The 22,408-nt window shown below is 41.2% G+C and overlaps 1 protein-coding gene across 5 annotated transcripts in view; it reads right to left on the bottom strand.

Moving 5' to 3' along the window:
• The window catches only part of SPTLC1 (serine palmitoyltransferase long chain base subunit 1), a 47,586-nt gene extending 25,810 nt beyond the window's left edge, over nt 1–21,776 (bottom strand). For 4 of the 5 annotated variants that reach the window (XR_006175489.2, XM_065550374.1, XM_042854599.2 and 1 more), the window contains exons 1-6: nt 21,623–21,776; nt 14,564–14,671; nt 10,916–11,010; nt 5,249–5,342; nt 2,865–2,937; nt 342–474 (exon numbers count right to left, since the gene is read on the bottom strand). Coding sequence is in view for 4 of the 5 variants with exons in the window: in XM_065550374.1 (XP_065406446.1) it covers nt 342–474; nt 2,865–2,937; nt 5,249–5,342; nt 10,916–11,010; nt 14,564–14,671; nt 21,623–21,688 (569 nt within the window). In the remaining variant the exon portion in view is untranslated. The remainder of the gene's footprint in view (nt 1–341; nt 475–2,864; nt 2,938–5,248; nt 5,343–10,915; nt 11,011–14,563; nt 14,672–21,622) is intronic. The other variant, XM_042854601.2, reaches the window with a different exon arrangement.
• Between the last annotated feature and the right edge of the window lie 632 nt (nt 21,777–22,408).

Below are 22,408 nucleotides of genomic sequence, written 5' to 3'. Positions count from 1 at the left end.
AGTTGGTTTACGGCTTCCCCACCACAACCCATTGAGTTCACCAGTAGGTGATGCAAGTTAAAGTGAGTTTCAAAATATTCTAATTTAAGCCACAGGAGTTATCTAATACACAGCCAACACAAATAGCCATCTTTGCACCCCTCCTCCTAAACTGCACTGTATGCTCTTCAGGCACAACTGAACATTAAATGTACAAATCTATGTGGAGATGCAGTTATCTGGCTAGAGAATATCAGACTTTTGAACACACACAATCAAGGAGTTCTTCAGGATCTGAGTAATATTCTAACCCCTACCCCGAAATTTTACTCTGGGATCTCTGAAAGGTAAGTGTTACTTACACAAACACTATGTCCCCTCGCTTTGAATATGCTGGAATAGCACTGGCAATTGTGGCAAATCCATATGAGTATATAATAGATTCCTCTGTCCTCATAAATTTTGCTAGTCGATCTTCCAATTCCAAGTGTACATCTGAGGAAAAAAATTAAAAATTCTTAATCAAGTTTAATTGTTCTGCTTTTATTACAGAATGGCTTAACAGTTTGTACTCAGAAATTAACACAGCCATGTACGGAAACAGGAATTTGCTAAGGAAGAGTGGGGCCTCATCAGCTGTTACCTGTGGTAACAGTGTCACAGAAAATGAATCACTAAACACCAAAGCTGATGCATCCATCCTTGATGGGCACTGAGTGGTGTTTGTCAAATCCAAGCATCAGAAGTTCTAATAGTTGCCAAACCATATGCATATTTGTAAAACTAATATGCTTGTGTACTCAGAACAGCAGTGAGAATTTCCTTACATTTAGACAAGTACCTTAGGGTAGGGACTGTCTTTTTGTTCTGTTTGTACAGCGCCTAGTGCAGGGGTAGGCAACCTTTCAGAAGTGGTGTGCCAAGTCTTCATTTATTCACTTTAATTTAAGGTTTCGCGTGCCAGTAATACATGTTAACGTTTTTTAGAAGGTCTCTCTCTATAAGTCTATATTATATAACTAAACTATTGTTGTATGTAAAGTAAACAAGGTTTTCAAAATGTTTAAGAAGCGTCCTTTAAAATTAAATTAAAATGCTGATCTTATGCCGCCAGCCTGCTCAGCCCGCTTCCAGCCTGGGGTTCTGTTCACCTAGGCCTGCAGCAGGCTGAGCGGGGCGACTCGAGGTCAGGGCAGAGGGCTGGGGGTGTATGGAGGTGCAGGGCAGATGGCTGGGTGTTGGGAGCAACTCGAGGTCAGGGCAGAGGGCTGGGGTGTGTGTGGAGGTGCAGGGCAGAGGACTGGGGTGGGTACAAAAACTTAATACTTGACAACCATGATAAGTTACAAAAGTGTTGCCAACACGTAAGAGTCCGAACACTCAGGTCTGCTCACTAATAACTATTATTAGCTGGCTATCACCTTGGATGGAGAGGAAGACCAGGTATGTCGTGACATCAATGAACAAAGTCTGCAGGATTAAGTCTAAAAGGCTGCAATAAAACAATCTTGCTCTGGCAGATATGAAATATTTATCAAATTTAAACATGTAAGGTGATTGCCTGATCACTCAATAGGACTACCTAAGCCGGCCTTCTGGAGAAATCAAACATATGGTTGACGCCAAGGGAGATCTCTACAACCATCTGGGTTAACAAAAGAATCCATGACTCCCAGGGAGTGACATGAAAGCTCACAAGGAGAAGACAAAATTTTAAGCCTGTAACTATCCTGCCCTTTACGTCTCCTGAGTGGAGACAGCAAAGGAATAATAAATGCCATAATTCTGTAATGAAATATTAGAGAGGCTAGTTTCACAACTAAGCTGATTACAAAAAAAAAACCCTTCAAATTGAGTTTGTCACAACTAGAACTCTTCCCACCACAAAAAGTCTTAATGTTTCTTGTAGAGGATATTTAATTCTGAATACAGTATTATACAAATAAGACAACAAGTTTCCTCATTAGAATTTTACAATATACAGAAGTCAGACTGCCCTCTTGTGGTCTATTTAGCATTTAATGAAGGAATTTTAAGAGCATTTCTACTTCAACCATTTTAAACACACTTCCCAGTATGGCAAATTCCACGGCATTGTAAACAAGTGAAATTTTGAAACATAAGGAAGCTTCTAAAAAGAAAAGTATATTAAACAATTTACTTAGCAAGGGCATATAGAAATTACTTGCCATTACTGACGGTATGTATTAGAAGGCAGTTTTACCTAGTGGATAGAGCAGGGACTAAGTCTAAATTGTGGGTCCTAGATTATCATTGACTGATCTAGGACAAGTCAAGTTAAACACTATACCTATGACTTAAAGAAAATATACGCATTTTTATCAAGCTACCATACTTGAATTGATAGCCTTTGCTATTGTTTAATCAATCTCAATTAAGTTTTTTATCATTTAATTTATGCTGATTAAACAAAACAGGGTAACTAGTAGTAATGAAAATAGCTACTTTATTACACCTTCTAAAACACTTAAATATGTCTCAGTCTTGACTGGATTGTGCATATTCCCTCTTTTAGACTCAAACCCATTATCATTTAATTGTACTTATTTGGACTCTAGTTTATCCACATTCTCTCTATGGTGCCCTAAACGCAATAGGTCAAATTCAGCATTATGACTTGGCTAAAGCATCTATGTTAGCCGGATTACGCGAGAAGCGCCTTTTGTTTAAACACTTGTTTAAATTTAATTTTAGCAATGATAAGCACCACACCAAAAAGTCTGTTGTGTGTCAGCCATTCCCTGCATTGAGAAATTGAGACAGTGTACAGAGCAAGTATTTTGGAAATACCCACTACCTCAATATGAAAATCTTATTTTAAAGATGAACTAAAAGTATGTTAGTAACAGTAAAGTTATACTTACCAAAAGTGCCGTAAAACCCCCTAGGTCCACAAGTGCCAACTCCGTACTTCCTCAAAGATGCCTGGGCTGCATTCTTTAGTGAAAACATTACGTGAGAAACAACATTTAGCTTATTTCTACAATAATATATTCTGCATTCAGATTGTCAATTTTACATAATTGTCAACATTGCTATTCTTGTTCCGTATAATTTATATAGCCATAGAACCAAATGCAATTAAAATGTTGTACAATAACTTTACTAATTTTGTAAACTCATTTGCCAATGAGACTTCACTATTTTAATCAGGTATTTAAGCTTAGTTTACTGTATAAAAATACTATACCGATGGTGCACTGAGGAAAAGAGTACCTAGTAGGTACTAATAACGTAACTTTAAAATTAAGCAACTGTATATGATTCCATGCCTATTGAAATATTAGCCATTTCAGTAGTACTGTTCTAGCTGAAGGACAAATTTATATTTCACAAAAAGGCAAAGATTACATTCTACTTCCACCTCAGAATTGTATTTACTTTTTCCTTTATTTCCTTCACACAAAGAGAACAAGGGAAGGATTTTCAAAAGCACATAATGGAGTTGGCACCACTGCAAATCTCACTGGGACAACAGTTGCCTTGAGATGTTTAATTTAATAATAATTTTAATGGTCACCTACTAATTTAAGAACTTTCATTTTGATGACAATCTATAGTAAATGTCACTCTATATATTTATGTGAAATACCAAAGTAAAATATATTCCTTAAAACTTCAGGTACATGAAGAGAACTAGCTGAACTCTCTCTCAAAATAAAGTTTTCAAGCTGACACCATCCACCAATGACTGCACTATACACAGCTATAAACTATTTATAGTCTTCTCTGTTTTTATCAGTATCAGTTGGGGAGAGCACCCCAAAGTGCCTCTTCTACACTTGAGGAGAAGGAGGAAGTCACTTCTATCAGATTACCTCCTTTTTAGTAAGAAAAGGAACATTAGATTAAAACATTAATTGAAAAAATATATATATTCTGGTCTTGCAGTGGGTGTGCAACAAGATTATATATAGTTCTGAATACAACCTGAACAAGTTATAAAAACTGACTTGGCTTTATCTTCTTATACAGAAAGCAGTTTGAATGGAATACTCAGGGCCATGAAAAGATCAAATTTTAAGTGCATCGCTCCCTTTCCTGCAAAGCATGGGTATGATCCTGTTAACACCTCACTATTTGGCACGCTTACTACCATGAGTAGTCTCACTGAAGTCAGTGAGCGTACTGAGAGTAGCAAGCACTATGCCACAAAGTAAGATGTCCATAAACTCCACTGTCAGATGCCACTTAGAATCTCAAAGTTTGTCACTACACTTTTCTAGAAGATACCTCCTGAAATGTTTTTAAACAATTCTCTCTGTAGTCTTCATTTTTGGTTACAAATTTAAACTTTTTCTAATCAGAAAGAATGATAGGGTAGAAGAAGCTGTTTATTTCCCACAGAATTCTGTTTGGTTGTGCAAAAATTGCTAAGCCCGTATAAAAGCAAGGATAATCAAAGAAGGGGAAAATGTTAATCATGTACCCAAACTTTGGAAGAACTTACATATAGGGAATTGTCCTTTTCAAACCTATAAATGCCTCAGAATTGAACACAATTATGGATACAATTTTGTCACAGTAAAATCAGGCAAAATTCATGGAACAGTCATGGTAAAAAATGAACAAAATCAGTGTATGGTCACAGCAGGGCTGAAGCCTGAGCCTGGCCACCCAGGGCTAAAGTCTGAGCCCCACCACCTGAGACTGAAGCCCCAGAAGTCACGGACATCTGTTAAAGTCACGGAATCTCCGACCAAATTGTATCCTTACTTATAATACACAAACTACAATGATGCATATATTGCCATATTTAAATGCTGATTAACGTTTTGCCATTTAAATTCCTAGCACTTTCACACTTCCAGTATACACTGGAAATAACTGAGGCATAACACAAGTTATTGCAACCCTTTATTTCATGTTGTTACTGGACTGCACTCATGTGGAAACACCTCACCCAAGAACACTTATTTAATATTTGCACAAGGCTTTGAATAAGTCTAAATATAAGTGCTAAATGTTTTTAATTTTGGTAATTCCTATGAAGTAGGTATGTAAAGATCTTTTCTTTATAAATAAAGAAATGTAAGCAGAGGTGAAGTGACTTGCTCAAGGTCACATGGTAAGTCAACAGCAGAACCAGGCTTAGGATGTGATGTGGATGAAGACTACTACTGTGCTAAGTGTTTGTGAGGTTCACATATTTTGAAGTCATCCCCAAACTCAAGGTAAAATGCAACAGCACATTTTTAAAAATCCCTTTGTATATAACTATCTATGTGCAATCATATAACCTACTCACCTTCACTCTTTCATTATCCAGAAGTCCAAGAAAGTTAAATGATGCAAAATTTATACATTCCTTGCCATTCACTATGATTTTATGACTTGGGGGGCTACAAAAATATAAAAACAGTGCTATAGTTAAAAGTTAAATATTTGTCACTTTCATAACAGTCAAACAGTACACTGACTGTGTTTTAAAACATATTAAGATATTAGTTAAAACATGTTGATTTTTCCCCCTATTCTGCCATGTTTTCAAAGTCATAATTTTACTCTGAACCTAAAGCCATGTCTACACTACCACTTATATCGGCAAAATTTATGAACTTATGTCACTCGGGGGAGGGAAGCAGAGGCGGTTTCACTCCCTCGAGTGACATAAATTATGCCGGCACAAGTGGTAGTGTGCACAGTGCTATGTCGGCGAGAGAGCTTCTCCCACCAACATAGCTACTGCTGCTTGTTGGGGGTGGTTTAATTATGTCGAAGGGAGAGCTCTCTCCCTTTGGCAGAGTGGCTACACGAGATTTTACAACAGCGCAGCTGCATCGGTACAGCTGTGCTGGTGGAAGCGCTCTAGTGCGGACATAGCCTAAATACAATACAAACAGATACTACACTTGACCAGAGCTCGGAGAGCCGACCACAGCATCTTGTCAAATTCCAGTTTGGATAATTACATTCTGCCTACCTAAAATCTCCTGTCCCTTAAACTAAATGCAGTATTCTCCAAAGTTCTGTTCCGAACTGTTTAGGATTGCTGCTTGTTGTTTAAATAATTGCTGAGGGTGATGTATTTAAGTAGTGGTTAAAACTTCTCCTTTGTATAATTTGCAAAGTGCATTTGGGATCCTTTGGATCCTCCCACTTCGGATCCCTGGGATCCTCCCACTTCACTAACAAGAGTTAACTAAAAAAACAATAGTTTTGTTATAAAGCAAGATCACCTTTGCAAACACCTATGGAAAAAAATTATAAAAATAAAGAGGCACCAAGTTTACGCAGACACTCAACAAAAGATGCTTTAGAATGCTTGGGAAATCTGACATGCTAGATTTCATTCTGTTTAATTCATAGAAGTTACAGTAATTCCAGGAACAGTTTTTGCTAGGAGTCAGCCAGCCAAAGAACCAGGATTTGGAAGCAAAAATCAAGCGATGACGACAAAAAATAGTTGTGGAGACGAAAATGTGACCAGAGCAAAATGTTCAGCAAAGTTTAGAACAAGCAGCCTGTAACCAGGAGAATAATGAAATCTTTTACACTGCAAGCATTTTACCAAACACCGTTACTGAAGCAATGAAAAATCTGACTATTTAAGAGCTTGCATTAGCACTAGCTAACTCAGTTTGACGCTCTTTTCCTAAATTTAGGCATCAAGCCAGAAACCCCTAATGTCTAGCCTACAAATTAATTAGACCTCTGTGTTCTGTACTTTAGAACAGTTATTACAAAATGCTAAAGACACTACTAACTCAATATTAAAGTTTCACTTACTAACAAAGTGACAGGAAGTGAAGTACTGACGTTATGATTGAAAAACACCAGTTCTTCCTATTTATGCACATGCTGTACAATATGATCCTATACTATATCAATATAAAATATCATTGCTCCAAGCTTGTCTAATCAGGGAACAAACAATAATATGTGACCTATACATACACAATCAAAACCAACCAAGGCAGCTCAAATATCCTCAGATAGTTGCTTCAAAACTGTTTTCTGACCCCAATTCACCAAACAATGTTTATACATTTTGAATGAAAAAGTTTGGAAAAAGTTGGACAAACCACAAACACAAAGAGGCTAAATTTGAATTCACTACAAATTGTAAGAAAAGTTTCAGCTTACTGCATACAAGCGTTCATAACTTTGGAAAAAACATGGATACAGTTTTCTTCAAAACTTGTTAATTCAGAAGATTAAAACAATGAGAAAAGTCAGCAAAACAGTTTTGAAAAGTGTTCAATTAACTCGCTGTATGTCCATCTGAAATGCATCTCTAAGGTCCTGGCTATTTAAACATGCCCACAAGTAACCAGACAGGTTTAGTAGTCCCATTGAGGTCAAAGGAGTTTTCATGTACATATGTTGTTGCAAGATCAGGGCGTAACTGTGCAGGTATAGGCTTACTGCAATGATCAGTACATTCCCAGATGCAATTTTTAAATGCTATTAACTTTGTAAATCAAAAATAATTCCCCACTCCCCAACCCGTCAGGCCCAGTAAAGACACACTGTTCATTGAGAGCTTGCCATGGACAGTCTCAAAACTGTAGCCCTACCGAAGAAAGGTATGGTCAGATTCCTCTCTCTCATATTTTAGATTGATAAGATTTTTGTTCAAGCTTCTAAAGAAGCAATATCCTTGCTTGGGCAAAGACTAAACATGGAGAACTTCAGTCTAAATGTAATTTCACTGCAAAGTTATAAGCATATGGAAACAGGATACTGCATTCTGTAAACTACTTTGCAACCTCAGTTATAGCAAGTGCTACAAGACAAAAATTTCACAAAGAAGTGTGGGGATGTGGAGCAGCCTTAAAGCATTAGGGTTTTTTTTATGCGCCCCAGTTCCTACAATATCACCTATGGGACCACTAGTTATAATCAGACATTGAGTGGCCCACATTCTTACTTCATATAAAAACAAAGAATTCAAAGTGATGTTCATGGAATCTACGTGTATATTGATTGGATAATGTCTTTTAGGGTCCTAAGATTCCAAATCTGTGCTTAGGGCGTCCACTGATATTTACGGGAGTTGCACGTACAGACAAAGGCAAACACTGAATTTCATCTTCAACATAAAATACAAAGATATATCAAAAGTTATAAGAAAACAAGTAATAACATTTTATTAAAGTTAACGTAGAACAAGTACTAATGTCTACAAAGTTTATTGTGGACTTTTTTTATTTCAGGGATATACTTCATTTTTAGCATTTGTGTTTCCAACATTTCATTATTTTTCCCTTAATCATTAAGGTGCACATTTGCTGAATGATAATTCAGCATGATCCTGTCTAAACAGGCTATCTTGCAATTAGTTTCCCTACAAAGCATAGTCTATTATATTTCATGAATCAGTTAATTCAACATAGATGCTCTTAAAGTGGTCTTTACATAGCTTTAGACAACCAATTTTAAATTAATTATTGTTCTTTGTTAAGAAAATGCTCTGCATCGCTGGTTTTGCCATCATTAACAACATTAGCTGCTGGAACTTTTGGTTAAGTAACAAACTCATCTGTTCAGGTCAGACAAGAATCTATGTAATCAAACTGAATATGGCATTAACACGAGGTATAGAACTGTCTTCCACAAAGGAGAATACCCCCACCATAATGTGTGTTAGATTAAATCAAGAGGTTTTCATTCTACTTTTAGCAGACAATATTTCATACTTCCTAAGGTACCGTCGGCTACATGTGCTTCAAATCCACAAGCTATATTAAATATGGCAATAAAGAACCCCCACCACATATCATTATAATTAAGAGATGCATTACACACATTTTTGTGGAAGACTAACATCAAAATCACAGAAGGAAGACTGCCGTTACTGTCAACAGGCTACCTGAATCACTAATTTAGTAGGGAACAAGATGGCTCTTGAACTGCCAATAGGATATGGAAATTTTCACTTGTATATTAATTCTGAGATGTGAACTGGGCTGTCACCGCCAGAGCGCCACCGAAGCGCCCCCCCCCCCCACCCCAAAAAGCAGCATCCGGAGCACCGCAGAAGCGCCCAGGGGCAGTGGTCAACTGGGGGCCCCCCGCGCCTCCCTGATGGTGTCCCCAGCAGAAGGTGGGGAGGGAGCAGGGGAAGCCCCCAGCGCTCCAACCCATCCCCAGCAGAAGCGCAGGGGGTGGCGGGGGAAGCCCAAGAACTGGGACACCCCCCCACTGCAGCCCCAGGAGGCAGCCTCACAGCTTGGGGGGGGGGGGGGGGGAGCACTCACTCCCCACTGCGGCCTCAGGCTGTGACAGGGGGACAGGGCATCTCTGGTCTTGGGGCCGCAGTGGGGGATGGGGAGGACATAAAGTAGCAAATGGATTGAGGAGCTGCAGTGGGGGTGTGTAGAATGGGGGGACCCTGAGTGCCACCCCAGGGAAGGAGCAGAAAGGGGTGGAACCGTGGGCGGGGTCTGCAGGCAGACGAGGCAGAATGGGGGGCGGGCTAGCAGGTGGAAGGGGCGGGGGGGGGGGGGGGCACTTGCTTTGTCCCAGGGCCCCAGGAAACCTTAATCTGCCTCTGGCCCTGAAGTGTTGCACCAAATCGCCCCAAACGTTGAGAGGCTCAGGGCCAAATCACCAGCTTGACAGCCCCTATTAGCCTCACTGTCCAAGTAACACCTGAGGGTTCTACAAATCTAACCACGCTGCCCTTGCTGAGATGCAGGACACCCCTACCAGCATCAGTGACTCAGGGACAAACTCTCCCCCCGCCCACACACACACACACACACACACACACACACACACACACACACAGCACAAAAAAGAAAAAAAGAAAAAAGCGGCCAGAGCACCACCGAAGCACCAAAATAAAAAATAATAAATAATAATAAAAAAAAAATAGCAGGAGCGCCGCAGAAGCGCAAAAAAGAAAAAAAAAAGGGGGGGGGGGGCTGCAGCGCCGCCAAAGGGGAAAAAAAACAACACTAAAAAGGGAATGTGCCTTCCCCACTGCCTCGCATTTAGCACGATCGAATTTTTTGGAGCCCAATCATCGCTGTATCTTTATTTTAAATGCTACCAACATAAAAGTTAAAACAAAAAATGTACCATTGTACCATTCCTGCAGTACTATGATGTACACTGTAGAAGTACACTTATGTTTGAATTGCATCTGTGTTGCAACACATATGGGAAATATCATGAATCAGTATCACTCTTATGAGGGCTTTTCTGTCTACACGGTGCATTAGTCCGCACCAGGATGTCACACACTAATTGGCTAGTGCACATTGGTGTAGTACCATTTCAAATTTGCCCTAAGATGTTATAGCCCTAAGATGTTATAGCCAAGATTTCAAATGACTCCACTTTTGAGAGCCCAGCTTGAGATACCTTAAAGTAGTCTAATTATAAGAAAGTGCCAATCCTCTATAAAAATCAGGTCCCTCCAGGTGGAAACCCAAAAATTATTAGTCGCTTTTGGAGATTTAGGCCTATACCTTTACAAAATTTGCTTCATTTTGGTTATTAGTCGTCAAACAGAAAAGGATCCTGAATAAGATACCAAGATGAAGCCCAATTACCTAATACTTTGCCATCCGTGATTAAAAAGAGAATTAGATTCTCTTTACTATTGTATCTCCTCAGAAGTTAATTCTGTTTCAACAAAGATATAATGAACTTTGATAGGAGGTTTCAGAGTAACAGCCGTGTTAGTCTGTATCCGCAAAAAGAACAGGAGTACTTGGGGCACCTTAGAGACTAACAAATTTATTTGAGCATAAGCTTTCATGGGCTACAGCCCACTTCTTCGGATGCAATTATGATAGGAGGCTTTAGCATCAGTGACAAACCCAGTCCTGTAATCCTAACATACAACTCACTCACAAAGATATTCCAGGAACATTAAAATCCTCCTATGTTTAAAAACAGAGACATTTGAAAAGAGATTTATATTGAAGTTGAACACAAGACTATTTTGTGCTAAATTTACCCTGAAACAACATTGTAGTTGAGAGCTGGATGATCTTTTGATACAGGAGGAACAAGAGGTTCTGGTTGCCACTCTTCAATCAATTCTTCCTTTTCCTGAAAGGATCAGAAGTCAAAATACCCAAAATTTAGTATCTTTCAAATATGATTTCCATTATAGCAGATTATGGTATGATAAGCAGATGGGTATAGTTCTAGCCAAAAGAACTATATCAACATGTGGCACCCTTCCAAGTCAATGCTGAACTACACCTCTACCCCAATATAATGCTGTCCTTGGGAGCCAAAAAAATCTTACCACGTTATAGGTGAAACCACATTATATTGAACTTGCTTTGATCCGCCAGAGCACGCAGCCCCTCCCACTCCCGGAGCACTGCTTTACTGCGTTATATCTGAATTAGTGTTATATCAGGTCGCGTTATATTGGGGTAGAGATGTATTACGATCAAATACTATACAGAGGGGCTCTGCACTACTTGGGGTGACTTTGAAAGGAGAGATCCTGGCCAGATCTATTCATTAAAGATCTCATGGCATGTTTTGTAAAAGAAAAGATGTTGACTCAGCATCCTGGTCAAAATTTTAACTAAGGCAATTTCTTCCTGATTACCAACTAGCAAAATCACCCTCTAATTTAATATTAGATATAGCATTCCTCACTTCCTGTCCTCAACCATTCTATAGCACTATTAAACAAACAGTTCTTGCATTACAGTGCTAAGTGAAGGGACACAATAGAAGCAACAATTACTAATCAAATTAGCATAATCTGCACATTGGGTAACATCAGTAGAATAGCATGTCATAACTACTAATCCTCACAACACATGCAAGGTAGGCAAGTGTTCCTGTCCAATTTTCAGATGGAGTAACAGAGGTCATGTCACTTGCACAAGGATACACAGTGAATCAGAGTCAGAACCAGCATTAGACTTCAGGAGTTGCTTAGTTCCACCTAGTCCTATACTCTCTAACCCCTGAACCACAATGACACTAAGTAGAGCTATGATATAAGCATTAGCTATTAAAGGGATGTTAAGTTTGAAACTACTTTTAACTTATTTTAAAAGACTAACTAAAGCTGTAGATACGGAGACTAGAACTGACAACCTCCACTCTTTGGTTTTATAATTTAAGTAATTCTCTTGCAATGAACGATCCCCATACACAGGATATGGGAAAATAACTAAGGCTACATTTACACTAGGATTGATATTGCCAATATATCCTATTATTGTTCTTAGCACTAGTGCAGAAAAGGCTCCAGAGGGCTGCTGGCATTTTAAGTACCACGCTGTCTAGCCCAGCTACACAATCCTTAAAACGTCAGCAGCCACTAGGGCCATGAGTTCTAAAATGTAACACCTCCCTTAATACCGTTGAAGAGTAACATTTCCTAAGAGTTATTTTCCAGGTATAATAAAATCCCATCCTTGCAAAAAGACAAAGAAAATGAGACACTCCTGATGATCTATTCACAAATGCAAAACAAAAAAGCTTTATGATATTGGATTTTCACATTATTGTAATTAAATGTCAATATAAACTGTAAGGCTAATAGAATATTTAAAAACTACATAACCTACTTATTGATACTTATTACAGGATTACTATTTAAGAAAATCCATTATTTCAGTAACTTCAATTTTTGTATGAAGATTCTGATGCAGAAAACTCATACTTATATTTAAAGAAAAAATTTCAGTCTAAATGACAAAAAAGATTAGAAATTGGAAAGGGAAGTGTACACAATTATAAGTTTATTTTGTTGTAGTTTCAATATTTTCTTTTTATTTAGACGATGAATGATTTTGTTTTTCAACTGTGACTGTTTATAGAATACATTTCATATTTGAAGAGGACAAGACCTTCTGTATCAAAATATAAATGGCCCTATGTTTCAGAAGAGATTTTCTTAAAATTGTTTTATATTTCTATATTTGAAAGGAAATAAACTGACATAAATGTGTGCAACAACATTAAGTCTAAATATTTGTTTAATATTTAGAAATAGCTACAATCATGTTAGAATGTGTGCTTGGCTACTACTGAGATTAAAAGCTAGTGTGCTCATGAATGTAATTATAGCACATGCATTAGATTTCTTCAGCAGTCTGCAAGGTTTTAAGAATTCTTAAATTCTTATAGTTTCATCAAGTATTTAGCTAGTGTCAATGCTGCTAGCCTAGCATGTTAAGGGTGATATGCTATGGATTTTTTTAAACTAAATATCGTAGTTTTAATACTGATCTCTCTGTTCTCAAACTTTCAATACAGTTTATTGCTGTGCAGCATTGTCCAGCAATATCCATATTCACCATTAACACATAAGCAGACCTGGAAGATGATGCCTGAAGGGTAAAGGCAGTGTCATAGTGGTGGACAGAAGGTGAATATTTAAAATTATAAGATAAAATTATATTGGTTAAAAATCTCAGGAACCCATGACCCTCAATACAATAGCCTATTGGTGGCAACACTTCTAGCCTAAGCAGATCCACTAAGGCCTCTCAGCCCCTTATTGACTACTAGGCCTGGTCTATACTGTGGATGGAGGGGATCGATTGAAGTTACGTAACTTCAGCTACATGAATAACGTAGCTGAAGTCGATGTACTTAGATCTACTTACCGCGGTGTCTTCACTACGGTGAGTCAACTGCTCCTGCTCCCCTGTCGACTCTGCCTGCACCTCTCGCGGAGCTGGAGTACAGGAGTCAACAGGAGCGTGCTTGGGGATCGATTAATCGCATTTAAACTAGATGCAATAAATCGATCCCCGCTGGATTGATCGCTTCCCGCCGATCCAGCCAGTAGTGAAGACATACCCTTAGATACCAGTACAGAAGAAGTCATGCGGCCCTCCCCACCATTGTCACTAGTTTTTAGAATATAATGGCTTTGAGCATCAGGTGAAGTAGGAGAACCAAGAAAGAGAAAAATGAAGTACTGATGTTTAATTCTGATACTTACACATGCTTAACTTACGTACATATGTAGTCCAACTAGAGTCAATGGGACTACTAGTGTTTAGAGTTAAGCAAGAATACAACTGTTTGCAGGAATGAGTTTAAAAGTTAAACAGAATTTTATCCCCACTGATGTATAAAGTTCTCAATCCTCTCTTAAACTTGCTAATATCTGAAGTGTTAGGTGCCAGTATTTTATGCTGACATTCTATTTCCAGACTGATTATTTAGCAATTGCTTTCCAGGACAGCAAAATTCAGCATGAATTTCTCCAATGTTGTGGTTTTTTTTGTTTTTGTTTTAAATCTACCTGAAGTTTCCATTGTTAAAACAACTCTGTTCACAAAGTAGAGCTGATGCCAATTTCATCTCTCTAGAAATTTAACAGTTAATTCAATTCCTTCAAATTTCTGATTTGTAACTTTCTAAAAATTAAGTTTTCCTCTAATTGGTGTAATATTTCTAATCAATTATTTTTCCTGTCCAAAACAAAACGCATATTGAAAGATCTCTTACTCTATTTTGGAGTCACTAGAAATATCGCTTTATCACTGTGGTTTCAATTTGTGAGGTGATCACACCACATTCCGAGTGTCACAACAGACAAATGTATTAGCATTATAAATTGTTGCTATAAGGAAAAAATCTGCATATTGGGAAGAATGTTATTACAATATACCTTAGGTGTGAGGTCAGACCGTTCTTGAAGTTTATAGGTTTTAGAGAAAAGAAGTCTGATTATCCACAGTATTAGAATTCCTTCCAAAATAAGATGGTAAGCAGGAGCCTAGAAATTAAAAAGAGTCCATATAAGATTCAGTTTTAATTAGCTGGTATTTTTCCTTTCCATTATTATAATTCTAAAAGAAACAAAGTTGCCTTGCATCAACTAGAACTGTTCATATATACCTCCTTTATTTAAAAAAAAAAATCATTCATATTCTCTCTCATATATATATATATAATAGTGTTTTATGAAAGTTCAAGGCTTTGCAGATCCTGCCTACTTAGTGTTAAAGTGAACACGGATGGTCTTATCCTATGTGTTAGTGGAAGACATAATAAGCTGCTCTCAAAGTTGATATGTTAGGCAGTTTCAGTTCTAAAAAGGTGCATGAGAGGATTAGCAAGTACATCGCAGGTTAGCCTAAATTACACTGGCAAAGCTGTGGATAGGGAGTTTGTATGGAAGTGAATAGCATACTTTGCTGGCTCAGGGTCACTTTTAACTGCATTAAATTAATACATATATTTAAAATATTATACAGACTCACCGCTAGACAGACTACATTTGATTAAATCTGTAGCCGAATTAATAGAAATTGCATGAGGCTAAAGCCTGCCCATGTAAGGAACAAGTTCATACTAGACATAAACCTAATTCTAAAACATCAACGCTTGATAGCTCGTTTAGAACATGGGTTTAGCTATGTTTAGCTGATGTTGTGAAGGCCAAGACTATAAAAGGGTTCAAAAAAGAACTAGATAAATTCATGGAGGATAGGTCCATCAATGGTTATGAGCCAGGATGGGCTGGGATGGTGTCCCTAGTCTATGTTTGCCAGAAGCTGGGAATGGGTGACAGGGGATGCATCACTTGATGATTACCTGTTCTGTTCATTCCCTCTGGGGCACCTAGCATTGGCCACTGTTGGAAGACAGGATACTAGATGGATCTGTGGTCTGACCCAGTATGGCTGTTCTTATGTTCTATTTTAACAAGGGTCCAGTATACAAAGTGGACATCAGTTATTTTCCAAGAACCTGATACAGACACCCTTCTATCCAATCCATATAGGAATATAACTGTGAGAAGCTATTTCCAAAAACAGTTTAGTATTTTGTTAGTATAGGGCCTACAGAAATGGAGGAATTGGAATACAGATGCACTGAGAAACAAAAGTAGTAACAATTATCAGTACAGATATTTCAATAGCGACAATAAAGGTGGTAATAAGGATGTATGCAACACATCACTTCACGTGATAACAGAAGTTGGCATTTGAAGAGCACTTTTCATTTAATCAACATGAAAACTAAGGCAGAAATTTCCCCGAGGTCACACGTTAGTAGAAGAGTTGGAGATGAATCCCAGATCTCCCGATTTACAGCTCCATACTTAACCTCTAACACTCCTGTTCAGTTCTACCAGTGATAATAACTAGGGCCCTACAAAATTCACGGCCATGAAAAATGTGTCACAGACCGTGAAATCTGGTCTTTTGTGTGCTTGTACCCTATACTATACGGATTTCATGGGGAGACCAGTGTTTCTCAAATTGGAGGTCCTAACCCAAAAGGGAGGTGCAGGGTGGGGGTCACAAGGTTATTTTGGGGAAGGGTCACAGTATTGCCACCCTTACTTCTACACTGACTTCAGAGTTGGGCGCCCATAGAGCAGCAGCTGTTGGTCAGGCGCCCAGCTCTAAAGGCAGAACCCTGCCAGCAGCAACACAGAAGTAAGGGTGGCTTGGTATGGTATTGCCACCCTTACTTCTGCGCTGCTGCGTTCAGAGCTGGGCTTCCGGCCAGCAGCCGCCGCTCTCCAGCTGCTCAGTGCAGAAGTAAGGGTAGCAGTGCTGCAACCCTTCCTACAATAACTTTACAACCCCTAACTCCTTTTTGGGTCAGGACCCCTATAATTACAACACCATGAAATTTCAGATTTAAATACCTGAAATTTACAATTTTTAAAATCCTATGACTGTGAAATTGATCAAAATGGACCATGAATTTGGTAGGGCCCTGGTAATAACGGTAGAAGTGATATAGTAGACAGGCATCCAGAGCCACCAGAATTTAGTAACTGTAGTGTACAATTCTGATTAGAGCAAATTCTAGTTTAAAACAGCAATAAAACAATCCAGTGGATACCAAAGCCTTGTTCCACTATGATCATCAGAGGAGAGGATCTGGTGGCATCAATTAGATAATTTCAACATTAGATCATTTGGAGGAAATAAAAGAGAGGGTAGATAGTGACTCCCTCCGGCCTTGTCGTCATAGTACTGTTGTGAGACCTCACAGTCTCCTCCTTTTGGGTTAGCACAAACAGGCAGAGTACCAGGAACGATACAGCCACAAGATCACAGTAGCAGAACACGTAAGCAGGAGGAGACAGAGGCATCTCCCCTCCTGGTGCTGCTGACTCCTGACACTTTTGCTTTTCCCGCAGGCAAGAAGCACCTCCTCCCCTGACCTTCTTCTCAGAATTACTTCCTTGGTCCAGTATGCCTCCCCTCTGGGAGAAGCCACACCTTTTAGGGGCTGTTTGTGGATGTGCAAATACACACAGAGACCCAGCCAGAACAGGAATTTGGTTACACTAAGACAGCACTGCACAGAAATTAGGGTTAATATTCTGATGTGAATTATCAGATTTAAAGTTTAAAAACTAAACATGCCTGCATGTTCTTCATCTAGTTCAAAGAAAAGGATTATATTTATCATACAAACAGACCTAACTCACAAGGAGCAGTGATCCAGAGTGAGACTTAGGGCTTATCTACGTTTACTGGGGCATCCACGAGCGGTGATCAATGCATCAGCAGTTGATTTAGCGGGTCTAGCGATAGCTCTCCCATCGACACCTGTACTCCACTGGATTGAGAAGAGTAGGGGGAGTCAACGGGAGAGCGTAGTGTGGACCTCGCAGTAAGTATATCTAAGCTATGCCGATTTGAGTTACACTATTCATGTAACTCAAATTGCGTAGCTTAGATCGAATTTCCCCTGTAGTGTAGACAAGGTCTTAGTAAACAGGGAACTGAGAAGAGTAGCATTCTGAAGATACTCTTCTGTATTTCATTGCTCAACTTCTTTATTAGCAGTTGGCTCTGAAAGTGATCAAATGAAATCCAAAACCCACTAGCCATGGGGCAGGTTGTACTACCTAAACAATTACCTAACTTATTTTGGCTCACTTACAAACAGAGTGCTGACTGAAAGAACTGTAGATTCAAGAAAATAGCAACTTTGTACTGAAGTAAGCATGGGAGACTCTGAAGTGAGCTTCGATTTTAATACATGCTGCAGCTTTCCCCTCCCCAACATATTTTGTGTGCATGTATTTGTTTAAACTCTTTTTGCCAGTGTCTTCTGCAAATTCTTCATATCAATTCTCATTCTGATGACATCAGGTTAAAATTTATCTAAACTATTTTTTTTTCCTTCAGAGATGGTGCTGGAGGGAGGTTCTAAACTCAGATGTTTTTAAAACATCTGGACCACGGGCAGCCAGTGACCCAGCCGACCGGGGAGGCTAACCCCCGGCCCTGCCCCTTGTGCCTGAGGCCCCACTCTGTGCGCCTTCCCCTCACCCGCAGGAGCCCAAAGCACCTCCACTGCAGCCCCCCCCCCCCCCCCCCCCGGCCCCAGCACGATGCAGCCTCAGCATCCACAGCCCCTGGGCAGTGCAGCCACAGCGCCCCCAGCCTCGGTGCTGCAGGTGGCCGGACAGAGTGGTCCCCGTACCCCCAATCCCGGTGCTCGGGCGGCTGGGTGACGCGGCCACCGCACCCCCAGCACCGGGGTTCAGGCGGCTGGGTAGCATGGTTTCTGCCCCCCCTGAGCGGCCCCCAGTCCTGGTGCACAGGTGGCCAACCCTGGAGCACAGGGCAGGCAGCGCGGCCCAGCACCAGCCATCCCAAGTCCCTGCAGGAGGCATGCTGGCCTGCGGGCGGGGCCACAGTAGGCTATTTGGGGAGGCACAGCCTCCCCTTGCCTACGATACCAGCCGCCCATGATCTGGACATGTCACTTAAAAAGGATGAGCTTTACAACCAACAAATGAAACGTGTTACAGTAACGCCTCACTTAAAGTCGTCCTGGTTAACACTGTTTCGTTGCTGATCAATTAGAGAACATGCTCGGTTAAAGTTGCACAATGCTCCCTTATAATGTTGTTTGGCAGCTGCCTGCTTTGTCCACTGCTTGCAGAAAAAGCAGCCTGTTGGAGCTAGTTGGTGGAGGCTTGGAACCAGGGTGGACCGGCAGCCCCCCCACCAGCTCCCTTAAGTTCCCTGTGTAGCAGACGCCCAGCAGTTGCCGGGCAGTTCAGCTGACCCTCTCCCCACTGCTGTGTGCTGCTCCTGCCCTCTGCCTTGGAGCTGTTCCCAGGAGCCTCCTGCTTGCTGTGCAGGGGGGGGGGGAGGAGGGGGAAGAAGAGGGGTTCTAATGTCAGGGTGTCCCCGGCCCCTCCTGCCCCCCACTCCTTTACCCCATCTCCACAGATTAGGGGCTCAGACGGAGGGAGCTTGCTGGCAGCAGCTGCTGTCTCAACTTGCTGGTCTACTTAAAAAGGCAGTGTACTTAGAGTAGGGTCTGCGTACTTAAAGGGGCAATGCTCGCCTCTCTCTCAAACACGGGGTGTCTCTCTCTCTCTCGCTCTCTACCATGCTGTCTCCCCTCTCTCCATTCATGCTGCCTTGTAGAGTATGAGGCTACATTAACAACGTGTTAAGCCTTGAGGGCTCAGCTGAGTGCTAGTTCATCATTTAGCAGTAAGGCATTCCACCCTCTGACTTTACCACCTCAACCAAGCTCCACAATCATCATTGCTATGTACAATATTAAATTGTTTGTTTAAAACTTATACCGTGTATGTGTGTGTATAGTCTTTTGTCTGATGAAAAAAATTTCCCTGGAACCTAAACCCACCTTATTTACATTAATTCTTATGGGGAAACTGGATTCACTTAACATCGTTTGCTTAAAGTAGCATTTTTCAGGAACATAACTACAACATTAAGGGAGGAGTTACTGTACACAGTGCACATCGCTGGTAATGTATCTTTCACTTGTAATTTGCTGGTCTTTTAAGAACCATGTTAAATGACCAAGCTGTAGGAACAACTAGGGGGAAGAGAGAGACCAACCAAAAATGCCATTAATGTTAGAGTTGCTGCTTCTTCTGTGAGCAGTACTTTTCATTGCATGACCTGCTAGGTAACTCAAACAAGATTCCTTTACATGGAAGTAGGTCACCACCTAGATTGTGTGTGAGATAGAAGAGATTAGAGCAACACCTTTACCTATGAAGTGGCAACCAGGTCATCAGTTTGCTTCTAACACAGAAATGCCTGTTTCTAACAGTCTGGAAATAATTACCCATTTCCCAATTAGCATAAAATGACAATAGAGTCCCTTTTAAGGGAAAATAAATTCAGAGTTTGAATTCATAAATCTTTGCCTTTCAATAATCGTAACAACGTGTAAACTAAAGTCTCTTGTCTTATTGCGTCGACTCTTTTACCAAAATGGTAGATTTTGCCTCAAAAAATAAATGTGGCAAAAACAGTGTGTACCAAAATATAGCATAGAGTTTAACAGCAGAATCATCATCACAATATGGAACAAACTGCCTCCAAGTCAGAAGTGGCCCATAATGCTGACTAGCACATTGCATAAATTCTCAAGGTGAATGTGAAGCCCCACCTCAGATGGATACTAGATTTACCTTCAAAAAGAAGAACAGGAGGACTTGTGGCACCTTAGAGACTAACAAATTTATTAGAGCATAAGCTTTCGTGGACTACAGCCCACTTCTTCGGATGCATATCCGAAGTGGGCTGTAGTCCACGAAAGCTTATGCTCTAATAAATTTGTTAGTCTCTAAGGTGCCACAAGTCCTCCTGTTCTTCTTTTTGCGGATACAGACTAACACGGCTGCTACTCTGAAACCTTAGATTTACCTTGAGAGACACAAATGTCACCATACTTTAACTTTGACCAAAAAATGTCAATATAGGAACTGCTATTAAGGACCAGACCCAATGTCCATCTAGTCCAGCGTCCTGTCTCTGACAGTAGTTGGTACCAAACGCTTCAGAGAAAGGTGTAAGAACCTCACAATAAGCAGACAGGAAGTAATCTATCCCCCACATTAGGTCTCATGTTAGTGTCTAATAGTTGGAAGTTGGTTCATACATGATACATGAGGTTTAATAGACCATCCAAAACTTGATAATAAATTATGACAACTTAGGATTCCCAAGAGTCATATAAATGTTCAATCTCTTTATGAATCTTTTTTTTTTTTTTTAATTCTTGGCCTCAATGATGTCCTGTGGCAGCAAGTTCCAGAGTCAAATGACAGGTCATGTAAAAGACTAAGCCCTTTTATCAGTTGCAAATTTCCCACTTTTTATTTTGGCCAAACATCCCCTTGTACTTGGATTAAGGCACAAAGAGACACTCCCACTCTACTGCATGTTATTTTTTATACTGTGATCCCCTCCTCTGCAAGGTCAGCAATCCCACTTCCTCACACCCTGAGTTTATCCAGATCACTAAGTCATTCTCCTTGTTCTTTTCTGAGCCCCTCTTAGGTCTGTGAGAAGTGACCAGTCAGTGCTGCCTGCTCCAGTGGTCTTATCATCAGCTCTATCATACCCTGCTGGACCGATTCACTGCCCCGCTCCTTGTGCGGCCAGTACAGCCTGGTGCTTGGCTCCTGCTGGAATCACCCATGCCACAGGGTCCCCCAACCCCCCGCCAGCGCCCGCCCCGGCCCGCCAGTACCACAGGTACCCCCGCCCCAAAGCAGCCCCCCACTAGTGCGACACAACACCTCTCCCCCGCGAGCTGGTGTCACCAGGCGGGGCCGTCACCCAGCGCCCCTCTCCCTCAGGTTGAGCTCATCGCCCCGGCGCTCGCCCCATGCGGCAGGACCGGCCCCACTGAAGGAGAAGGGGGGGGATGCCGGACCCGGCTCGAGCGGGGATGAGGGAAGTCTCACCTCATAGAAGGCCTGCACCATCTCCACCAGCACCCACTGTTGCCCCATCCCCACCGCAGCCGCCATCGCCAACCACCGCTTCCGGTCCCCCTGAGCGCACACTGACGTCAGCCGGCGTGGACAGGAGAGAGCGAGCGGCTGATACGTCACCAGGCCGTGGCCACGCCCCTCCCCGGCAGTCCGCGTGTTCTAGACCAGTGAGAGGAGCGAGAGGCGTGTGTGGTGCCCGCCGCGGGATTCCGGGCTTCCTCTGACGGCTGAGGCGGGACTGGGGGGGAGCGCAGAACAGCGGGCGGGTGGCTGGCTGGTCTGGCCGGAGCCACGAAGCGGGGACTGCGGGGGGAGCACCACACGGGCACGCAAGATCGAGGGCTCAGTTCATAACTGGCACATTGTCAAAGCCCCGTGTTAGCAGTGAGGTGAGGGAGGCAGAGGGGTTGGAAGCCCATGAGGAATATTCCTCAAGGAAACACGCTTTAGTATTAATTACAAAGAGAAAGGCACAACTAACCGGCCATTTTTGCTAACTTGCACTAGATATTGGCCCAGGTTCACACAGGGTATATTCCAGCTGGGACAGAGGGTTTTAAAGGGAAAGTCCCCCTGGGGGTGGGTGTGAAGAGTTTTCCTGTATATAAGGACAGTGTTTTCCCCTTTTGAAATAGGTGAATATAGACTGTGTACCTTGTGTTATTTTTACTTAGTACATTAGTTGGCAGCCGGTTTCAAGCGGAGTGCCCCAAGGGTCAGTCCTGGGGCCGGTTTTGTTTAATATCTTTATTAATG

Source organism: Chrysemys picta, chromosome 6 (assembly GCF_011386835.1).
Source record: "Chrysemys picta bellii isolate R12L10 chromosome 6, ASM1138683v2, whole genome shotgun sequence".
Classification (NCBI taxonomy): domain Eukaryota; kingdom Metazoa; phylum Chordata; order Testudines; family Emydidae; genus Chrysemys; species Chrysemys picta.
Note: the sequence above shows the minus strand (reverse complement) of the source record. Positions and strands in the feature narration are given on the sequence as shown.